Source organism: Gossypium arboreum, chromosome 3, assembly GCF_025698485.1.
Source record: "Gossypium arboreum isolate Shixiya-1 chromosome 3, ASM2569848v2, whole genome shotgun sequence".
In the NCBI taxonomy this organism is placed as follows: Eukaryota; Viridiplantae; Streptophyta; class Magnoliopsida; order Malvales; family Malvaceae; genus Gossypium; species Gossypium arboreum.
Window position 1 is genome coordinate 1,153,917 of NC_069072.1, and position 18,161 is coordinate 1,172,077.

The window sequence follows — 18,161 nt, forward strand, 5'->3', positions numbered from 1 at the left end:
TTAAAATAGTATTCATTGTTTCATTGTCGATACGACATATATATTTATATTTTCTTTAAAGAATATTAATATAATTGGACAAAATATTTAGACATACAACGGGTATGTGATCGATGATCTTATCATAACATATTTATAATATAAGTTGTACCTATCATTTGAAGGGTTATCTTGAAAACTTTTATTATTATGTTTTCACTTCTAGTGATTATTTTTTATGTCACTTATCGCGTCCATGATTATATCCTTTAAACTATTTTTAATACTTGCATTCACTTTGACGAATGCAATAGACCTAATAAAGTCGGCTTCTAAATGTTCTAATATATTCTTTATTTAAGATTTAAAATCCTCAAATTAATGTACATATAAATCTTCAAGGGGTTATGCGATTAAAGTCAATGTTGAAAATCTAGGTGACGTAAGTTTGAATCTTTTGGTGGATTAAGATTTTTTAAAGAATTTTGTGTGGGTATATGAAATAACTTAGAAGAAAGTTTAGGGAAAATAAATAATAAAAGAGTAAAATAATAGAAAATAGGAGAGCAATAAAAATATATTTTTATTATTCAATAGTTATGTCTACAATACTTCTTTAAAATTTATATTTATAGACATAAGACGTATAAATAAAATAATTTCTACAATTCTTCGCAAGGGAAAGTTATATTTTTCAATAGAGGTGTTCATGTTGGTTGGACTTGTTTTGAGTTGGATTTAAATATAGTATTTTCAACCTCGAGTCCATTTGGTTTAACCTGTTTTACCCTTCAAAAATAAAAATATGTAAAAGATAATTTATAAAAATATATAATATTTTTATAAGGGATAAATATAAAAATTATACATGAATTTTGATTTTATACGATTTTAAACATGAAAATTTGATTTGATTTAATTTTCATAAATTACTATCAACATTATCGAATTAACCTTATTTTATGTTGATAAATTATATATACAAATAATTATATCAATCCAATATGAAAATAAATGTATGTATATATTTTCTTTAATTGTGTAAAATTGAACAAAATTAAAGTTTCATGTATACATACAAATTATAATTCAAATTTCACGTGTATAATTATATAATATCAAAATTCATAGATTAAATTACACATTCAACTAAAATTCATGTATAAATTTAATATATATATTTTATAATTAAAATTTTAAAATATTTTTATTATTTTAAACAGTGAAATAGACAATTGGGTGTTGGTAGGCGTGCAGTAGGGGCATGTCCATGTGAGTTGCATGTTGCGCAGCAAAAGCTGACCCTTTAGACCCGCCGCTTTTGGGTATGACATAAGTGGAATTTGAGCCTTTTTTTGCATTATTTGATCATATTTCATACATAATTCTTTTAAATTGAGAGATAATGTTGGTTTTAATTCTAGTTAATTTATTATTATTATTTTAATTTCATATTAATTTTGAGTTTGAATTTTTTTAGTTCGAATTATTTCGAGTTTAGATCATTTGAATTGGTTAATTAAGTTTTTCAAGTTGAATTATTTTATGTTTATGTCATTTTAAAATATTTATTCCGGTTATTTTCGATTTGAGTCATTTTAAGTTTAAATCGTTTCTAATTATGATTACTTCGGGTTTAAGTCTGATTTGAGTTGTTGTCTTTATTTATAATAAGAAAAAGCATAATAATTTTTTTGGCCCTCTAACTTTATAAAAAAATTATTTTAGCCCTACATCTAATTTTTCGTCTCTTTTAGCACTTTAAGTTGTATTTTTTAGTCAAATCACCCCTAAAATAAATGGAAAAGTTAATATTTGTTAACTTCACTAACGTGTAATACACGTGGATTGCCATGTGGATAACACATAAATATTTAATTATTTTAAAATTTTAAAAATATTAAAAAATTGTTTTTTATATATTTATATATTTTAATCATTTTAATGATGTTTAATTTTTAAAAATAGTTTTATAATTTTTATTTTAAATTTTAAAAATAAATTAAATGCTAACATGTCATCTACGTGTATGTAACATCAGCAAAATTAATAAAACATTAACTTTTTATTTATGTTGGGGTGATTCCACACAAAAAACATAAATTTAAAGCTAAAAAGATGAAAAATTAAACCAATGGCTAAAATAATTTTTTTTAATTAAATTAGAGAGATTATGCCTAAAAAGATTAGATTATATTTGGATTCAAATTAATTGAGTCACATTCCATCGTAGAACATAAGATAAGCCACCCTAAAAAATTTGAAAATTTGTCATTAAGCCATTCACAATTTTTAAAAATTTACTTAGATCTCTCATTTTTTAAAAATTTTAATTAAGCCCTCTAAATTTCTTGACAATTTTCATTAATTTTCTTAAAATTTTTAAGTAGATCCCTTCTTTCTGAAAATTCTCATTAAACTCTAAATTTTTTTAAAAAAATTTTGTTAAATCCCAAAATTTTAATGCCACGTTTGGGTCGAAATTGACATGTTTGCATCCTCATCAATCAATCATACATGATACATGATTGGAACAATGGAAAGCAAACATTCACAAACTCAAGAGCCAATATTGAAGAGAGTTACGTATATGATTCAGAAGCCAAATTTTTTCATTATAATTTCAAACAATACTGTATGTTAATTGCCAAAAAGCTATCTACATTTTACATTTCTGACATCCTAGAAATAAAAATAATCTGAAATCTGGTTTAACTTAAGCATTTATGGTTATGGTTTTCATACTTGAGCAGCCATGCAACCGAGAAGTGAGATCGATAAAGGCATCTTCGTCACACGGGATCGTAAGACCGCCCATTGGGTGATTGAACCCGAACTCTTCCTCGGCCCGACCGAGCAAATCTAGAAAACAAGGGTGGTTCAAGTATGAAATAGGAACCACAAACCTTGTCTTCTTCATTTCTCCAACATAAACTGCAATGTGGCCTTTGGGTACATGTAGTTGGTTCCTTGATTGGAACTTAAGAACTTGCTTGGCATGAAGGATAATTGAAGGTAAATGGATACCCATATTTGATTTTTGAAGGTTGATGAAAGTGTATTTTGTAATTGGAAAAAAGCTTGTTGGGTGGTGTTTGTATTTATAGGCAAGTGTTTAAGTCTTGGGATGAAATTGGAAAAATTTCAACATAGAAATAATCAAATATGGACCCACCTTTTGGAAGAATCACATCGGGTTTGCCTTATTAGATCAACTATTTATAAATCTTAATTAACAATTAAAGACCCAAGGGGTACAATAGATGTTCAATTTTGCAGGTTGTTAACGTGATGAGGTTGTTTTTGAATGATAATTTTGAATAACATCAACATTCATGTGAGTCCAACGACCATTGCTTTCTCTACCATCTCATCAAATACGTCATATAACATTGTGTAAGCCATTGATGATTTTGGTTGTGTTTCGAAAATTTTAATGGTTTGTATTTGAGTTTTATTGTATGCAAATGTTATGTATGGATTTTTTTTTCAGTTTATTATAGGATTAAGTATTATAATGTAAGATAATTCAATTTGAATTAGACGGCACTCAGTAACGACTGTAGTTTTTTTATTCAATTTTTTTTAATTTAATACCTAAAATTACTTATAGTCCTCTAATGTATTTCAACGCACTCGAACCCACATTCTCCTGTATTAGAAACAATACTCATGCCAATAAAACTAAGACTCAATCGATTATTTTTTATTTTGTTTGATGAATTAAATATTTCATATCATAAAGAAAATTATTGAGAATATTTGAAGGCTTTTGAACCTTGTGCATGCCATGATAGATATATGATTAGATCACATGGACAATTGATAAACTCTCAATTTGCCAAAAAAAATTTGGGTTCTCACAAGCACCAATTCTTTTTATTATTAAAAAATTATAAAAACAAAAATTAAAATTTATCAATTAAAAATTATGTAATCAATATATTTAACAAATTTATATGGGAAACTTGACGAATAGGTAATTAGAAGAAGTGAAATGAACTTGTTTTTAAGTATTTGAGTTTGAATCTTAAAATTATTATTATTGAAAGGATATTTAAATACAACTTATTTAAAATTTAACGTAATTAAATTATCCAATCATAATATTTTAATAGGTTTGATATTCGAACAATAATATCTGCAACTCCTTTTTATATTTTTTATAAGGGTTAGAAGACTAGTTGGAGATTGAATTTAGAATTAAATGTAAATTGAGGACTTTAAAACTTTACATAATATCCAAAATTATATAATTAAAATTTATCAAATTTATTCAAAAATATTTAAATTAATATGAAAAACCGAAAACCGAACTACATTCTTATACATTATTCACAAAATTTCAAGCACCTAACCAAACTTCCCCTAACTACCAACCTGCCATGATTTTATTTTTGAAAAAAAAAAAACATGAATCTCAATGGATTCTCGGATCTAGAGCAACTGATATGAACAACATGCCCAAAATATTTGGGGAATATTCCTTTTATAATTATAGTGATAAATATATAAATCAAATATGCTCTAAAGATTATATTCTTTCTATATTTGTAATTATTTAGTACTTTACTTTTATTTTAAGAAATTTAAATTTGTCGATTGAATATTAAATTAATTGGTATGTGTATTGTGGTCTATGTAGGAAGTCGTGGGTTCGAGTAAATTGAAGCACATTATCCTTTTATTTATGGGTTTGGGAGGGGTTATGGGTAATTATAAACATTGTCTAATATATATATATATATATATATATGATCAGAACTTATAATGAGATGTATTATGAATGGTTTAGGGTAAATTCAGATTTTAAACTTTTTTTAATCATTTTGAATCTTAAGTTATCTTTGGTCGAGTCATTTTGGGTTTAAGCTATTCAAGTTTGTTAATCGAGTTTTTCGAGTTGAGTTATTTTAAGTTCTCGTCATTTCAATTTATTTGTTCGGGTCATTTTCAATTTGAGTTATTTTGAATTTTAATTATTTCAAATTTTAATTATTAATCTTATTTAAAGAAAAAAATCAAGATAAAAAAGAGTTAAATATGATTCACAAAACCAAAAATTTCATTATCATTTCACAATATGTTAATGGCCAAAAGCTATCTACGTTTACATTTCTTTCATCCTGCAAAGGAGCAAAAGAAACTAAAATCAACTAAAAACTTCTAAAATCTGGCTTAAACTAAGCATTCATGGTCCTCATATTTCAGCAACTATGCAACCGAGAAGTGAGATCGATGAAGGAATCTTCGTCACACGGGATCGTAAGACCGCCCATCGGGTGATTGAACCCGAACTCTTCCTCGGCCCGACCGAGCAAATCCAGAAAACAAGGATGGTTCAAGTATGAAATTGGAACCACAAACCTTGTCTTCTTCATTTCTCCAACATAAACAGCAATGTGGCCTTTGGGCACATGTAGTTGGTTCCTTGATTGAAACTTAAGAACTTGTTTGGCATGAAGGATCATGGAAGGTAAATGAATACCCATATTTGAAATGAAATTAAAGAAAAAAGCACACACTAAAAACAGTATTAACTTGATGAAAGTGTCTTGTAATTGGAAAAGCTTGTTGGGGTTTGCTTTATATTTATATGCAAGTTTTCTAATAAAGCAATCAAAATATGGACCCACCTCTTGAAATAATCACATGGGGTTTCCTTATTAGATCAACTATTTATAAATCTTAATTAACAATTAAAGACCTAAAAGAGATCAATGGATGGTCAATTTGCAGGTTGTTCATGTGATGAGGTTGTTTTTGAATGATAATTTATAAAAAAAAAAAAAAATCAACAACCACGTGAGTGCAACCCCATTGCTATCTCAACAATCTCATCAAATACGTCATATAAGATTGTGTAAGTCATTGATGATTTAGGGCGGATCTGGGTGGCGGTGCGGTGCGGTGTAATGCGTTTAATTTACTTTTTGTCTCATGTTACAGTATCGCTACAGTATCTAATCTCATTGTCACCGTTATTTTTACACTAACGGCAAGTAAACGCACTACCCATCTGAATTCAATCTTAATTGTCTTAGTGAATTTGAGGTTGGCAAATTTTAATAACTTATGTTCGAGTTTTATTATGTAAATATTATATATATATATAAATATAGTTTTTCAAATTATTATGAGTTTAAGTCTCATAATATACGAGTTTTATCTAAATACATTTTGATTTTCAATCTATTGTGCTTTATATTGAATTAGTTCTAGTTTTAGTTTCAAAATAGATATAAGAAAGCATAAAAACCAATGAAAACAAAGAAATCTCAACTTCTACTCTAAGAACAAAAAATTCATTTCGGAACAGATGCAAGAAAGCATAGAAAATTAATGAAAACAAAGAAATCTCAACTTCTACTCCAAATCAAGTGGAGGGACTGGTAAAATGGGAGGAAGAGAAGATGAGGCTGGAAGAGTGGTGGTGAATTTTCTGGTTGGTTTGTTGACTGGTGCAGTGCAGATTTCGGCAACGAAAGGTGGAAAGGGGGAAGATCAAAGATGAACGCCGGTAACTGGTGCTGAGAACTATTGCTGGATGGCGGCAAGCACTGAGTCGGGGTCGCAATGAAGGGGGGAGGAGAAGAGGGTTTTTCTTTGCTGGGAATGTGAAGATGAGAAAGATTGGAAAATATCTTAACGAAAAAACTAGAAGGAGCAAGCACCTTAGACTAATGCGGCGGATCCAACCAGCGATGACCTTTACCAATTGAATTTTTTTTTTATCTTTTTTGGATAATGATTTACAGTGGAAATTCATTTTCCACCAAATAAACATGGAAAACAATGAAAATATTTTTTTTAGCCTCGGCATTTGCAAGGTAAAATTATAATCTATGTGCTTAGATTTAAAATTTAATCTCTATATTTTAATTTGATTAATTTGATTTTTTAAATTTTTATAATTTAATTTTCCTTTTTTTTTATTAAAAATACTGATTCAAACACATCACTTTATCAATAGAGTTTATTTCTCGAGTGGCCTTCTGACTTGTCACATGTCTTTATTCGTGGGGAGGTATAATAGCGGTAATTTTTTATATCTAAATTGTTTGTACGTGTATTAGAAAACCGAAATTGTGAAGGATAGACTTTTTTTTTTACAAAAATAATCTCCATATCCGTTTTATAATTTTTTTCAAAATTTATGATTGTTACTCTTAACTAACCAACTCCATTTTAATGCAACCCTAAAGTGAGATTCACAAAGGCATCTTCTCGGCATGGAATTGTCAAACCACCCATCGGTTGATCAAACCCGAACTCTTTCCCGGCTCGCTTCAACAAGTCCTTGAATGAAGGATGGTTCAATACCATGATTGGAACTACGAACCTTTTCCTTAGTGTCTCCCCGACATAAACCGCGACGTGGCCTTTCGGGACAATATCGGCCTTTTCTCGTGTAATAAAAGATTGAAGCTTGAGAATTTGCCTGGCGCCGGAGATCATCCACGGTAAACGAACACCCATTTAATATCGTCTCTAATGTGCTTTTTGGATAAGAACATGGAAAGCTAAAGAGATAAAATGGCTGTATTTATAGATATTTTTTTTGAATGATTGGTAGTACCACAGTTTTCAATTTCCACGGAAGCTCGGCTTTGGGTTATTAGATTGACTCGTTGACTAAGATGGATCGGATCAGTTTGAATTTTTATTTCGAAATTTTTAGGTGATCTTGGCTTTTGAATGTTTCAAGTGCGGGTTATTTTAGTTTTGAATTATTTAAGATTGGGACTTTTAATCTTTCAGGTTAAGTTATTGTAAATAATTTTAAGTTTAGGTTATTTTAGATTACTTGTTCAGCTCATTTTGAGTTTGGATATTTTATATTTCGATCATTAGATGATAAATTTTTGAGTGTCTCGAGTTTAAGTCAATTTCATGTTTTGAAAATTTTAAATTTAGATCATCTCGAGTCTGAATTATTTTAAATTTGGGTCATTCGAGATTGAGGATTAAGTCTTTACAGAATTTATTTTAATTCAGGCTCTAATTACTTCAAAATTCAGATAATTTCGAATTCTTTGTTGAAATCATTTCAAATTCATGTTAGTTGTTTTCATATCAAATCGAAATCTAATGATTTAATACAAATCAGAATCCAGCAAATGTGAGTTCTTAGAGGACCCATTGTAGTAATGAATCACGTGGCTTTGCTCAACCCCTTTTTGGGGCCATATATTGCCCAACTTTAATTTATATCTTATCTACAAATCTAACAAGTTAGACCGAACCAGTTGTGCAGTAGCACCCAGCAGCTCCTACGTCCAATCAAACATGCTCACACCAAACGTTTTTTGGTGATTATTACGTTGGTTAGTGATTATCATTTATATTCGACTTACTGTCTAAAAAAAATGGTTAAATTCCACAAGTAATCCTTGTACTTTGCAAAATTTGTAGATGTAATCCATGTATTATTATTTGATCATTTTAATCCCTATACTTTTGAAATTTTAAAATTTTAGTCCTCACCAATCAATAACTATTAAATTCATTAAATAAAATTATGTTATTTCTAAAACTGATAAACAAAACATATTATCATATGTATAAATCCATATCGACTTATTATTTCCATATATTATTCACTAAAAATCTAGTTAATGAAATAACGACTATCATTTGTATCACGATAGAAATTTCAAAATTCAAAAAGTATAAGGATTTAGAATGATCCAATTAGAGAAAACAGATTAAAACTATAATTGTACGCATAGTATAAGACCAGTAATTGAATATAACCAAACAGATTTAATTGCTAAAGTATAGAGACTAAAAGTGACCAATTCGAAAAATACAGAAACTAAAATTAATCAAATAAAAGTATAAAAACTAATAGTAGAATTTAACCATAAAAATTAAACTAATTCGTAATTGTCTTTTTTAACAATATAGTCCGAAAATCCACAGCAAAATAGTCCAATTGACGGTTTCTTTTTCTTCCGAAAGTGAAAACAAGACAACGACATGTTTTGATAGTTGATATGTATTAATTGGTAGTGCCAAATAACAATGACTGAGATATGTTGGCCGGAATCTTCAATTATTAGAAATTATTAAAATATTATAAAATTTTAATGAAATATAAAATTATAGGAAAAATTAGATAAATTATAAAATTTTAAAATTATTACTCCTTTTATAAATTTGAGTTAATTTTATAATTTTTCCTATAATTTTATTTAATCATTTTATTAAGTTATATATATTTTATAACCTTTTTTATAGTGTTTTTAAAATAATTTTTTATAATTTTTAAAATCAATTAAACCTTCCACGTAAGTATTTTTCACTTCAAACACCACACCAACTGGCACGTCTTGAAGGCTTGTCAGACAAAAGCCTATTTTTTAAAGGTTTTGATTGTTAATTTTCATTTTAAAAGGACATAAAATATATAATTAATTTTAAGAGGGTCAAAAATAGAAAATTATCATTTATTCAAATGACTAAAAAACTTAAATTGAATGATTAATACTTAAGGGGGACTAGTAATAAAATTTTCCCACTTTGACCGGGGAGTTGCCAACCCCAGCCTCCAAAGTTTCAGCTTTGAGCATATGTTATAATTATAACTGTGCATACATTGGTTCCCAACTGTTCCTCAAAAATTGGTTCAATCCTTTTGTCTGAACCAGTATATCAGCCGATCCGGTTCGCTCAAACTGTTGTTTTCCTTTACGAGTAACAGTTCACGTTGGCACCATCAGAAGGACCAGACAGTAAGAAGCACGATGATGGCAATGGCGCTTTTGTCTTGCATGTAACATGTTCCATTATCAAAGTAGGCCATTTTTGATACATTACGTAAATCCTGAACTCAAATTTAAAAGGGATAATCAACGACGTGGCAACACAATACATGCCGGAAAAAGACTACTCTTATCTCCCATCATTTTCTGTTATAATAATTTGCTTCATAAATTTGATCATCTCATGTGAGTAGACTCGGTGCTTTTTTTTTTGCAATAAGTTCCTCTCTTATGTCATGTCTCTACTGTTGGAAAATATATAATAATTTGAACTTGGACTTATCAGAGATGTTCCAAAGATAATGATATACTAAACAAAGTCCTTTAAGCTTACACTTCATCGCCATGCATAAAACTTGAAGGCCCTTTCACTCACATTCAACATTCAAAACCAAGAAACTCAATCATAGTCCCTAAGTGTCAATGATATGATTGAAGAAGTTTGAAACGTATTGTTTTGTTTTAGCTAGATTTTCTAAAACTCGTCGTTGATAATCTCAACTCTTACCAGAACGAAAATGACTAAACAATGGTGAACCATTGCAGACCAAGCTAGTTTAGTACGTAGAGGAAAACAACTCTGCAAATTTTCAAGTCCAAATTCAATGCTTTGGAACATGATGAAAGTGAATCATCAATATGAACTTAAGACAGTGTAAGTCTTTGATGTCGAAAATGCATTGTAATTCAAAACAATGGGGTCGGAAAATTGGTATTTCAGACATGGTTTCACAAGTTATACATTGCATTTTCTGAAGTTTCTTTGGGAAGGTAGAACAGGATGCTTTGTAACAGACAAAACAGAACCATGTAAAACTTGACTAAATCTCTTATATATTTAGGTACTAAAGATGCCATTTTAACTCAAGTTTAGTTTCAGTCTTAGTTAAGCTTTTCTATTCCTCCTACCCTAAGATGTGTATAGTTGGGTTTGCTCAGGCCAAGCGAATCCGCCACCGAAGCGTTTCATCGAGAATTCGGGATCTGTTGGGGATGAAAAATGTTCCAGAAGGCCACATTGCAGTATATGTAGGGGAAACCAGCAAGAGCAGATTCATGATTCCTATATCTTACTTGAACCATCCTCTATTTGAAGGCTTATTACATCTGGCTGAGGAAGAATTTGGATTCGACCATCCGGGTGGTCTCACAATTCCATGCAGCGAAGCATATTTCATTACTCTTACAAAAATGTATTACATTCAACAATGATAAATAAAGGCAGTGTTATACATATTCAAATCAAGAATGATATAAAATTTCTACTATTCTGTAACTTGACTGCAATTTGAGACTTTTATTTTGGGTTATAATCTAAATAAACTTTAGACTGATATTGGAGATTACTCCGATGTCCTATCATTTTCTGTTACAATTTGCTTCATAAATTTGACTGCAATGCTTTTTTTGCAACGAGACCTCTCTGATGTCATGTCCCTACTACTGTTGGAAAATATCTAATAGTTGGAACTTGGAGTTATCAGAGATGTCCCAATGATAATAGTATAATAGACAAAGTCCTTTAAGCTTACAGTTCACAGCCATGCATAAAACTTGAAGACCCTTCAATCCCATTCAGCATTCAAAATCAACATGCAAATACAAAAACAATTAGTCTAACCAGAATAGTCAATATATTCTACTCTAAGCTTTGTTTCAGATCAGAAACTCAATGATAGTCCTAAATGTCACTGATATTATTGCAAAGGTTTGAAACGTATAGGTTTATTTTAGCTAAACTAGTCATCAATAACCTCGGCTCCTAACGAAACGAAAAAGACTGGACATTGAGGAACCATTGCAAAAGATAAGTAAATATTGAATGACTGTGAGCACGGGGTGATCAGATGGGACCGAGAGACATTGCAAGTTTGCAACAACCAAGATAGTTTAGTACGTAGGGGGAACGACTCAGCTAAGTTTCAAGTCTAAGTTCAATGCTTGGTACATGGTGAAAACGACTCATCAACATTAACTTGAAACGGTGTATGTCTTTGATGATGAAAATGCTTTGTAATTCAAAACAAAGGAGTCTAATAATCGGTATTTCACTCATGGTTTCGCAAGTTATACATTGCATTTTCTTAAATTTCATTGGAAAGGTAGGACGGGATACTTTGTAACAGACAAAACAGAACCATGTGAAACTTAACTATCCTATCCAGTTTTAATCGAAATGTTTCTATATATAGGTTTAGGTACTAAAGAAACCATTTAAACTCAAGTTTAGTTTCAGTCTTAGTTAAGCTTTTCTGTCACTCCTACCCTAAGATGTGTATAGTTGGGTTAGCTAAGGCCAACAGAATGTGCCACCGAAGCGTTTCATCAAGAATTTGGGATCTGCTGGGGACAAAAACTGTCTCGAAAGGCCACATTGCAGTATATTTAGGGGAAACCAGCAAGAAGAGATTCATGATTCCTATATCTTACTTGAACCATCCTCTATTTGAAGGCCTATTAAATCTGGCTGAAGAAGAATTCGGATTCAACCATCCGACAGGCAGTCTCACAATTCCGTGCAGCAAAGGATATTTCATCAGCCTTACAAGATTGTTAAAGTTCTCGTAGATGGTAGCTAACTTGTGTGTTTTCCAGGAGGGCTGGATTTAACAACTTACAGCGTCAAGGTTTTTATATTGTCGTCTATGTAAAGAAAATCATTTACTGTAATTGGAAAGGGGCCGCGCGAACGCAGGCCCCCACTGACACAAATTATGACGTAGGCTCTCCTACTTTGAGGAGACCTTAGGCAAGTGCCCTTCCCAAGTGCAATGGAAGTCGCTTGCCTAGACCATGGGCCTTGCTGATCACCCATCGACCCCGTCCAGGTAAGTATGTTGCAACGTCCGTAGCTGCTTCTTATTTATAAGGATTTGCTTGTGTTCGTTTCGTGTGTTCTTTCCATGAGGGATTTGTGCTTCTTATTTATAAGGCTATGGGACTAGTTGAATTTCTCATTTTTCACTGATTACAAACTCATTGCAAATCAGGCAACAAAACAAACGCAAGGAAATACTATTTTTGGTAAATTTGTGGTTGTTAATCCTTTGCTGACATGAAAATTAACATTTTATTTTCTCTGTTTTCACAGTAAAGAAAATATGTGTATATGATCATGTCCAAAGTTTCAGAATACAATTGTTTAATATTCCATAGCAGATAGCAGCCTCAGTCGCATGGAAAAGAATCTCAGATAGCAGAAACTGAGAGGGTTTCAAATTTTTCTTCAATATTTTCAAAGCATTCCTTCTCTGCAATAACAGAGTTCAAGAGTAGAGTACTTTTCTTGTGTTATAATACGTAAAATGTGCCCATACCTATATAATTCTCTGCAATGACATGGCTTACAGTGGTGGAAATTTCTGTGTTTGGGGTTTCAATTCAAAGCCAAACTATCATTCTCCTTGTTATAATAATCCCATAAGAATAAACACTGTAAAAACTTGATGGTTTCATGATTTACACTAGTTTGTCAATACAAAAGAAGCTACCATTTGAAGATGGAACACTAAGAATCGCTGTTTCAAAGGGAATCCAAACAGGTAACAAAATTTGGACCCTTCAAAATCATTTACAAATCTCAGTACTATACGCTTACAGTGCAAGACCCCAGGTAGGTTGCATTGAATCAGGCATGGCTTATACGAGACGTGAGGTTGATGAATTCATCTTCAGCACAAGGAACCATGAGACCACCCAATGGATGATCAAATCCAAACTCTTGTTCAGCCTGGTTCAACAAGGCCTGCAACAAAGGGTGGTTCAAGTATGATATTGGGACCACGAATCTCTTGTTCTTCTCTTCATTTCCCACATAAACTGCAAAATGGCCTTTCTGGACGTTTACTGCACTCGGTCTTTGGTAAGAGCATTGGTGCTTAGAACGCGACCAACTTCGTATAGTTTGCTTTGCATGAGGCATCATCTCAGGCAACCGAATTCCCATCTATTTGATCAACTGATAAGGAATTTTTGAGAGTATTGTAAACAAAAATCGTTCTTTCAATAGTAAGGAAGGTTTTTTACCTTTTTGGTCTTGGTCTTTGGGTGTGTATATATAGGACAGACAGCTTAAAAACATCATTTATCGTTTTGAATGCATTGAAAATATCAACATGTAACCTTTTGTCTTTGGGGTAGGAAGTTGTAATAATATCAATGGGGTCTAGAAGGGACCCCCGCAAAGCTACTAAATTCAGAAGATCCGCCCACAGATTTTCATATCCATATATCTCTGGTGTTTTTGTTGCATGTTTCTTATGTCAGTGACTCAGAGTTTTGGGCTTAGTTCCCTCAAGAGCCGGTTATTCATGCATCATGATTGCCTTTCAACTTGACCTCTTTTTGTTCTTTGAATTGCAGTGATAGTATAAGGGCGAAGTCAGAAATTTTATACTACGAGCTAGAATTGAATTAAAAATACCATTTTATTAACTTAAAACTTTATAACTTTTTAGGATCAAAAGGAGAATTTTACCAAACCAAGGGGGGCAATTGCTTTATGTTTTACGTGTGCATTGCAGTCCAATGTTGTTGGCATGCCTTCTGGTGCATGTTGATCCACTACCAACTTATCAAAGAGTCCCTGCACCAATTATGAAAAAGGATTGCTACTGAGGATATCTTGCAGGTTAATGTCAAAGTTGAAGTATGATTTGCATTGTATGTAATCCAATTCAAGGCCCTCAGTTTTTTAGGTGTTAACCTGCTTTGGGAGTGAGCTTTTTTGGACAGGATGAAGCAAGTGACATGTACCGCAACTAGGCCAGAGAATGGATAGGGTGAGGCAAAACCTTGTGAATTATATATATGCAGAAGTTCGATTACATCTTTTTGAGAAAGTTCCAATTTTTTGATAAAAACTGATGTTTCCTTTATGAGAAACAGTTGATGTTGGCATTATTGGGAACCAGATATTCACTTTTGTCTTTAGTGGAACAAGTTTCATTATCAAGTAGGGCTATTTTGCTTCAGTGCATAAATCCTGAGTTCAGATTCAGAAGGGACAATTAACCACGTGGCGACATGCGATATGCTAGAAAAGACTACTACTAGGTCTTATAATTTTCCGTGATAAAATCATTGTCTTGAGCACCACAATCAGCTCCTTATTTAACAATTATGGAATGGAAATTAGTTGCAGACAGGGAGGAAGTAATACAATATATTTTATAAATATTGGTTAGGAATTGAAGTGATGCATCTATAAAAAGGAACCGATAGATAACCAATCAAGTGAGTAGATTTAGTTTTTTTTTTTTTTTGCAATAAGATCATGTCATGTCCCTACTGTTGGGAAATATCTAATAGTTGGAACTTGGAGTTATCAGAGATGTCGCAAAGATAATAGTATAATAGACAAAGTCCTTCAAGCTTACACTTCACCGCCAAGCATAAAACTTGAACACCTTTTCACTCCCATTCAGTATTCAAAATCAACATGCAAATGCAAAAACAATTAGTCTAACCTGAATAGTCAATATATTCTATTCAAAGCTTTATTTCAAATCAGGAAACTCAATGATAGTCCTAAATGTCACTGATATTATTGCAAAAGTTTGAAACGTACAGGTTTATTTTAGCTAAACTAGTCATCAATAATCTCGGGTCCTAACGAAACGAAAAAGACTGGACATTGAAGAACCACTGAAGAAGTTAAGTAAATATTGAATGACTGTGAGCACGGAGTGATCAGATGGGACCGAGAGACATTGCAAGTTTGCAACAACCAAGCTAGTTTAGTACGTAGGGAGATCGATCAGCTAAGTTTCAAGTCTAAGTTCAATGCTTCGGTCACTATCATCAATATGAACATAAGACAGTACACGTCTTTGATGTCGAAAGTGCATTGTAATTCAAAACAAAGGGGTCAAATAATCCGTACTTTGGACATGGTTTCACAAGTTATACCTTGCATCTTCTTAAGTTTCATTGGAAAGGTAGGACAGATTGCTTTGATACAGACAAAACAGAACCATGTTTAAGTCTCTTATACACATATATGTTTCTATATACCGGTTTATGTACTAAATATGCCGTTTTTAATTCAAGTTTAGTTTCAGTATTAGTTAAGTTCTCTACCACTCCTACTCTAAGATGTGTATACAATTAGTTGGGTTAGCCAACGCCAAGCAAATGTGCTAGCGAAGCATTTCATCAAGAATTCGGTCTTCGTTGGGGACAAAAAATGTTCTGAAAGGCCATATTGCAGTATATGTGGGGGAAACCAGCAAGAGCAGATTCATGATTCCTATTTCTGACTTGAATCATCTTCTATTTGAAGGCCTATTAAATCTGGCTGAGGCAGAATTCCCAAGTGCCACAAAGTATGAAGTAGGCTCTCCTACTTTGAGGAGACCTTAGGCAAGCGCCCTTCCCAAGTGCAATAGAAGTCACTTACCTAGGCCATCGGCCATGATGATCACCTATCGACCCTGTCCAGGTAAGTATGTTGCAACGTTGCTAGCTGCTTCTCATTTATATGGCCTTGCTACTGTTCCTTTCGTGTGTACTTTCCCTCTGGAATTAGTGATTCCAACATAATGACATGGGTGAGTCAGAGTGGAGATTTATGACTTACAGAGAAAATTACCCGGACTCCTGAGAAATTATACTAGTTGAATTTCTCATTTTCACTCACTACAAACTGATTGCATAAAATATGTATACATGGTAAAATTGTGCTTTTTTAATCCTTTGCTGACATGAAAATTAACAAGTTATTTTCTCTGTTATCACAGTAAAGAAAATATGTATATATGGTGTGCAAGGTTTTTGAGTACAAATCATTAATATTCCATAGCAGAAAACAGCTTCAATCGCATTGAAATGAATCTCAGATGGCAGAAACAGAGAGGGTTTCAAGTTTTTCTTCAAAATTTTCGAAGCATTCCTTCTCTGCAATAACGGAGTTACACAGTAGAGTACTTTAATACATAAAATTTGCATTAGAGCTATATAATTCTCTGCAATGACATGACTTACAGTGGTGGAAATTTCTCGGTTTGGGGTTTCAAATCAAAGCCAATTTATCATTCTCCTTATTAGTAATTACCCCAGAAGAATAAACACTGTAATAAATTAATCAATTTCATTATTTACATTAGTTTGTCAATACAAAAACAGGAAGCAAAATTTTGGATCCTTAAAACTCATTTACAAATCTCAATACCATACACTTACAGTGGAAGATCAAACTGAAAAAAAAAAACACAAATGAGAAACCCACGTAGGGAGGAGACAAATTACAAAACATCATTTTATCAGTTTGAATGGATGAAAACTATCAACATGATGTCTTGTAATAATTGATATTAAAACTTGGGGTCCAAAAGGAGACCCCAAAGCTACTAATTTTATAGTATCCACCCACTGATTTTCATATCCATATATCTCTGGTAGTTTTTGTTGCATGTTCCTTTTGTCAGTGACTCTCAGTTATGGGGCTAGTTTCCTCTATATCCCGTGCATCAACATTTATGGGTTTTTTTTTTTTTTTTCTTTTCTCTTTCTTATAATGATTACCTTTGAACTTGGCCTTTTTTTGCATCGCATATACCTCAGAAATGTTGGGGTTAAGAGTAATTTATCCGGATAAAATATGAAGCTCTATTAGAAGCTAAAGCAACAAAGCAATAAATCGGGATGAGGAATAAAAGAAGTTTGAACTTCAAAGACTTGAGACTTGCAGAGAGAAACTACCAACAAAGCAGAAATTTGTTTAGAAGAAATGAATTTTTCCTTATTTTTCATTTCATTCAGCTAAATTATGTGATACAATAGAATAAGACAGTTACCTAATATCTAATTGCTACCACTAATACATGATTTAAGCTTAACTAAAATTACACTCAAAAGAAGCTGACATATCAGCTATTACATCAAACATAAATGAACAGCAACAACTCCTACTAACTTGAAGTCACGTTACAAAGAAATTAAATTAAGTTACAAATGAACAAAAGTTGTTGCTGCACTGGTTAAGCTTGGATGCTGGTTTCCTGTTGTATTACAGGCCAAAAATTTAACAAGAAATTTTATACTAGAGCTAGAAATGAATTTCAATTTTTGAGATATAAATTTACCATTTTATTAATTTAAAACTTTATAATTGTTGAGTATCTAAAGGAAAATTTTACCAAAGGCCCTGCATACCCGGTACGACCCTTATGCATATATGCATTTTCATGGTAAAAGGTTATTATTCACTAACAGTGCAGGAAATCGTGTATCAAATATTCATATATATTAACCAAAGTGTTTAAATAATGAAACCCAATGTAAAAGCTCATATGGGACATCAGGTAACCACAGTTGAAAAGTGTATATATATATATATGAGTAGTCAATTGCTACTGTGGATTTCTTGTACGTTGATGTCAAGTTTGTAGTATGGTTGGCATCGTCTATTCCAAT

At 31.7% G+C, this 18,161-nt stretch overlaps 3 protein-coding genes, 1 long non-coding RNA gene and 2 other non-coding genes across 6 annotated transcripts; 1 reads left to right on the forward strand and 5 right to left on the reverse strand.

Annotated features, from left to right (window-relative positions):
• Positions 1 to 2,566: 2,566 nt before the first annotated feature.
• Positions 2,567 to 3,047, reverse strand: LOC108475610 (auxin-responsive protein SAUR23-like). The gene has a single exon (XM_017777589.2). The coding sequence runs from the start codon at positions 3,008 to 3,010 to the stop codon at positions 2,696 to 2,698; it is 315 nt and encodes a 104-aa protein (XP_017633078.1). The 5' UTR covers positions 3,011 to 3,047; the 3' UTR covers positions 2,567 to 2,695.
• A 1,976-nt stretch (positions 3,048 to 5,023) lies between these two features.
• On the reverse strand, positions 5,024 to 5,537 carry LOC108475642 (auxin-responsive protein SAUR23-like). The gene has a single exon (XM_017777626.2). It carries the CDS (start codon positions 5,469 to 5,471, stop codon positions 5,187 to 5,189), a length of 285 nt encoding a protein of 94 aa, XP_017633115.1. The 5' UTR covers positions 5,472 to 5,537; the 3' UTR covers positions 5,024 to 5,186.
• Positions 5,538 to 12,420: 6,883 nt separating this feature from the next.
• Positions 12,421 to 12,582, reverse strand: LOC128291228 (U1 spliceosomal RNA). The gene has a single exon (XR_008281004.1). It is a non-coding gene; the product is annotated as a U1 spliceosomal RNA (small nuclear RNA).
• A 538-nt stretch (positions 12,583 to 13,120) lies between these two features.
• LOC108475715 (auxin-responsive protein SAUR21-like) lies at positions 13,121 to 13,804 on the reverse strand. Its single transcript, XM_017777698.2, has one exon. It carries the CDS (start codon positions 13,690 to 13,692, stop codon positions 13,375 to 13,377), a length of 318 nt encoding a protein of 105 aa, XP_017633187.1. The 5' UTR covers positions 13,693 to 13,804; the 3' UTR covers positions 13,121 to 13,374.
• Positions 13,805 to 15,595: 1,791 nt separating this feature from the next.
• Positions 15,596 to 17,546, forward strand: LOC128290188 (uncharacterized). The gene is made up of 2 exons (XR_008279835.1): positions 15,596 to 16,188; positions 17,310 to 17,546. It is a non-coding gene; the product is annotated as an uncharacterized LOC128290188 (long non-coding RNA).
• LOC128290858 (U1 spliceosomal RNA) lies at positions 16,034 to 16,196 on the reverse strand. The gene has a single exon (XR_008280642.1). It is a non-coding gene; the product is annotated as a U1 spliceosomal RNA (small nuclear RNA).
• Positions 17,547 to 18,161: the final 615 nt, after the last annotated feature.